Raw genomic sequence first — 4,475 nt, 5'->3', positions numbered from 1 at the left:
GCAAAGACAAATAGTTGGAGCAATTAGGGGCATTCAACTAATCATCCTCACACTCTCTAACATAGATTTCTCTAGTGCTAAATAATATGAAGAAACATAATCAAATACTCAACTAATTATGATCAAATTGATATCAAGTGGTCATGTCAATCAATTCAATCATGAAATCAATCCTAGTAATCATGGTTAGCTACTCCAATCAAACTTATGCAACATGCAAACCTCTATGAATCAATTTAATCACAATACAAGAACTACTCAAATTCCCAAATCAATCTCAATCCATCAATCACACATATTTACCCAAACCCTAGCAAGTAAACTACTCAAGAAACATCATCATCAAATCTACTATCAACTATAGAAAACAAGAATCAACAAAATATCAAGAACAATTACTCTAATCAAACATCAAATATCAAAATCAAACCAAACAAACGTCAAATTAAACAAAACAATTGAATGAGATAGAGTTTAGAAATGCTCATTGATAATTAGAAAGATCTCCAACATAATTGTCACACTTGCATCTTCAATCTCTCAATCACCATTGAAATTCCTCACTTTCTCTCTCTAAAACTACTCTTAATCTAGAGAGAGAAGCTCTCAACCTAAGAGAGAGAAAACTATTCTAAAACTAAAGAATTACATGAATCGAGAATAAAGGAAACCAAAAACTATATAAACAAAAGGAGAAAATAAGCTTAAAATCGTAAAAGACCCAGAAACTCGCGCCCGCGGAGAAATCGGCCACACCCGCGGAGGGGAACGGACACCCTGATAGCCGTGCCCGTGGCCCAAGCCCGCGCCCGCGGGGCCAAGGCCCACACCCTCGGGGAGCCCTCGGGACAACCGCGGGTGCTTACTGCCCAAATACGGCAGTTTTGGAGCAGCAGCAACCCCGCGCCCGCGGGTACTGTAGCCCGCGCTCGCGGTAGTTTTCCTGGGCCAACTTCAGAAGGCTGTAACTTCCGATCTAAGAATTGTATGAAGGCGTGCAACATATCATTGGAAAGCTCTTCAAGTCTAGTTTCCAACCCAACTTGAATCACCGTAATCCAATTTGTAGAACTTGAGATATGACTAAAACAATGCACAAAGGTCCTATTTGATACTTTGCAATCCTTCGTTTTCCTTTGTTTCAAACTCAAATTCAATTCCGAAAAGTGCATATTGATCCTAGTGGGTGCTATTTTCAATTTCGATGCATATAGCTCGCGACGTACCTACAAAACAAGACAAAGAAACGGAGAAGCAAGAGAAATAGCCGAGAAATGAATAAAATGATAAGAAAACCATTAAAAGCATGCATTTCTCTAAACTAACACAAAAACACGCAAATCGAGCTATTCTCTAAAAACACAACATAAACGACTACAAAGGAGCATAGAAATATAAAGAAAACATAGCCTAAAGGTGCCATAAATGGCATGGATCAGCTGATTTATCCATCCCCATAGAGGAGTTTGATATCGGACCAACCCCACCTACCCCGCCTGAGATGCAAGAGCTTGGGTGGGGCACAGAGGAGGTGAATAATGTACTTCGACGAATCCGTAATAGTAGCGTGGATGGTGATGACTCAAGTTCTACTTCTACAAATCCTCGAGCTTGGGTTGAAAGGTATGAATACGGTAAAACTCCAAACTTGTTCATCTTGCCATACAAAGGTGAAGAATCACTTCTGAGTGTACTAGAAACCCCTGAGAGTAAATTGTGCGAAAAGGAGACACCGTCCCTTTATTTGAGAAGCCAAATAAAGAGGAAGTTAAACCTTTGTTCCTCAAAATTCCTACTTCAATCTGCCAAGAAAACACAGAAAAGGCGAAAAATCTAGGCTACTGTTGGTGTTTTTGCAGTGCGTAGCTAAGTTCTCTAACTCCTCTTTTATCGAAATACATGTGATCTGTTTTACAATTTGTCAAATCGTATCATGTTTGTTGTTGGCCTGCGTTTGAAGTCCACTAGAATACATTGTAAAGCACAAGTCATAGATATTTTCATTCATATTTTCAAAAGGTACATCATATTTAAATCATCATACACACTACCTACATTAGTCCATTTACCATGGTTAGTTCATATTCCTTACAAAAAAATTCCATATATACTTACTAGTAAAAGATAATTGTCTTAGAATAATACTACAAGTACTACAACAGAATTATTCTAAGACACTAATAGAAATTAAGTTTTCAAAATACCAAAAAAAACCCTTCCTAACTTTTACCTTGTTGCATTTTCTGCTTTGTACTAAGGTGCTTCTGCCTCAACCATTGGTATGACACCCGGTTGCCTTGGTGCTTCCACATACCCTTCATTTAGATGTGTAACAGTGTCTTCTATGATGTGCTGGGGGATGGTTACAACAGTGGGTAACAAACCAAGCCTGTCTAATCTATGCTTGCCTTGATGAGGACTTTTGTAGTTATTTCCACCTTGCTTTTTTAAGATCTCCAACATTACATAATCTAATTGTAGCCAAGTGTAACCGAGGATTTTAGGGTCATACTCATTATATGCATCTTCCACAGCTTTCACTAATAACTTGACATCATTTGGGAATTTTTAGTGTTGGAGTGACTAAATTGCTCGAAAAAAACCCAAGTCAAGTACATTCAAATCCGGTGATTGAGGAGGTTGGAAAATTAGATGAATATCAAACCCGTCTTCAGTAGCTTCCTGTAAAAATTCAGCATCATTAGGTTGGATATGAGGTCTTGCATTATCTTGTTGTATCCAAATTGTTTTGCATGCATTTGGTGGCCACTTAGCTCTAATCGCTGGTAATAATTCATCGAGCATTTTCCTCCTTATGACAGCCTTAGTAATTGAGGCAGTTGGTTTTGTTTGCATAGTACCCTTCTCTCTGTTTTTGCTTGATCTGATTGCTGGTACTTCATCTGTAAATGCCCACATCCCTAATTTGCCGTCAAAGTCATAAACTTGTTGTGGTTTAGCGACCCCTGCCATAAACATAACCTTCTTTGTAAAGTTTTTTGATTGAACATGTCTATATGGCTCGTCTTCGTTGGCTAACAAGTAATACCTTTGGGTGGTCTTACTCATGAAGAACCATTTTTCATCCATGTGAACCATGTTTGTGAGTAACATAAACCTTGATGGTTCAGTGACTGTTCTGGGAAGTGTTAGCCCTAATATCCACCTTAGTCTCTGAAGCTTGTTTGCTGCTGTGACCGTTGGTTTGATGGAATTTGTATGTGATATGATGATTACCTTTTTCAAAAGTCTGTAAACTGTAGAGGGGCTGACTTGTAAAGCAACAGCAAAACTTCGAATTGTGGTTCTTGCTTTTTGAGATATTGCCACTAATATTTCTGTTTCAAAGTCCCTTGATTTCCTACCCACTTTTCCTGTTTTTTTGTGATTCACATTAATAACTTGCAAGCTTTGTAATCCTTGCTCTTTCACATTTTTACACATTCTACTAACAGTAGACCTACTCAAGTTGAACTCTTCTTCGCATTGCTTCATTGTCCCTCTCGGCATTTTCTAATTAACTGACAATGCTAACAATCTTTGTGCTAAGTGACTTCGTTGATTATTTGTTTGTTCAGGCTTCTTATTTTGTGGCTGATTAGCATGTAATACATTTTCTTCCTGACCTTGTTCATTATTTTCATTATCATGCAAATCATTTTCATGCATATCGTGTTCATTATTTTCATCTTCACTTTCACTATCAGGTTCACTACAATACCATACCTGTTCTTCCTCATTATCTGAAACATCTAGTCCCTGAGTAGCAGCAGCATCACCTTCCATCTCCAATAACTCACCAAGTGTAATGTCATCTACCTCGAGGTCGTCAACCCCTATCGGACTAGCATCACCAAAATCAGCAACAAAATGATCAACCGAAGCGTCATCGAGATGGAGTATGTACTCCATAAACGACGTGTCATGATCCTCCATGTTTGCTCTCAATTTAAGAAGATAAGTGCATGTGTGTGCAGTGAGTGTGTAATTGTGTTTTTGAGAGAAAGTGTTCAGTATCTTTGTAAATAATGCTCTACAAAACAATGAATTTGGGTTTGTATCCTTTTATAATGATGAAAGGGTTCTGTTTATTTTGAATTGTGAAAGTAACATGAAAAATTTAAATTAAAGTGAAAAGTTTGGAGGGAAAGTTGAAAAATTCACTTTCCCCTTAATTAATTACTGTAGCCACTCCGCCAGTTTGTAAGATTAAAAGAGTAAATAGAACCCCACTATGTTTGATTAAAAAGATAATCACATGGCTACCCCACTTGCTTTCCATTTCTCTCCCCTCTCCTAAAAACGTGTGGCAATTTTCAACGCGTCAACTAATAAGAAACGGAGGAAGTATATCAACATATGCATAATACTAAGGAATTTTTTTATTTTTTTTTATTTTTTTTAAAAGAATAGCATAAACATCTGGCCATTTACTTCTAACTATTGACCTTTTGATTACTTTTTAATATTACAAT

The 4,475-nt window shown here is 37.4% G+C and overlaps 1 protein-coding gene across 1 annotated transcript; it reads right to left on the bottom strand.

Moving 5' to 3' along the window:
• Window positions 1-2,583: 2,583 nt before the first annotated feature.
• Window positions 2,584-3,510, bottom strand: LOC145594244 (uncharacterized). Its single transcript, XM_081650579.1, has one exon. It carries the CDS (start codon window positions 3,508-3,510, stop codon window positions 2,584-2,586), a length of 927 nt encoding a protein of 308 aa, XP_081506705.1.
• Between the last annotated feature and the right edge of the window lie 965 nt (window positions 3,511-4,475).

The sequence above is a fragment of the Chenopodium album genome, chromosome 19, assembly GCF_948465745.1.
Source record: "Chenopodium album chromosome 19, dcCheAlbu1.1, whole genome shotgun sequence".
Classification (NCBI taxonomy): Eukaryota; Viridiplantae; Streptophyta; class Magnoliopsida; order Caryophyllales; family Amaranthaceae; genus Chenopodium; species Chenopodium album.
This window is presented reverse-complemented; position numbering and strand designations above follow the sequence as displayed.

Coding starts and splice junctions, on each gene's coding strand:
- LOC145594244 (XM_081650579.1), bottom strand. CDS start 3,510: ATGCCGAGAGGGACAATGAAGCAATGCGAAGAAGAGTTCAACTTGAGT.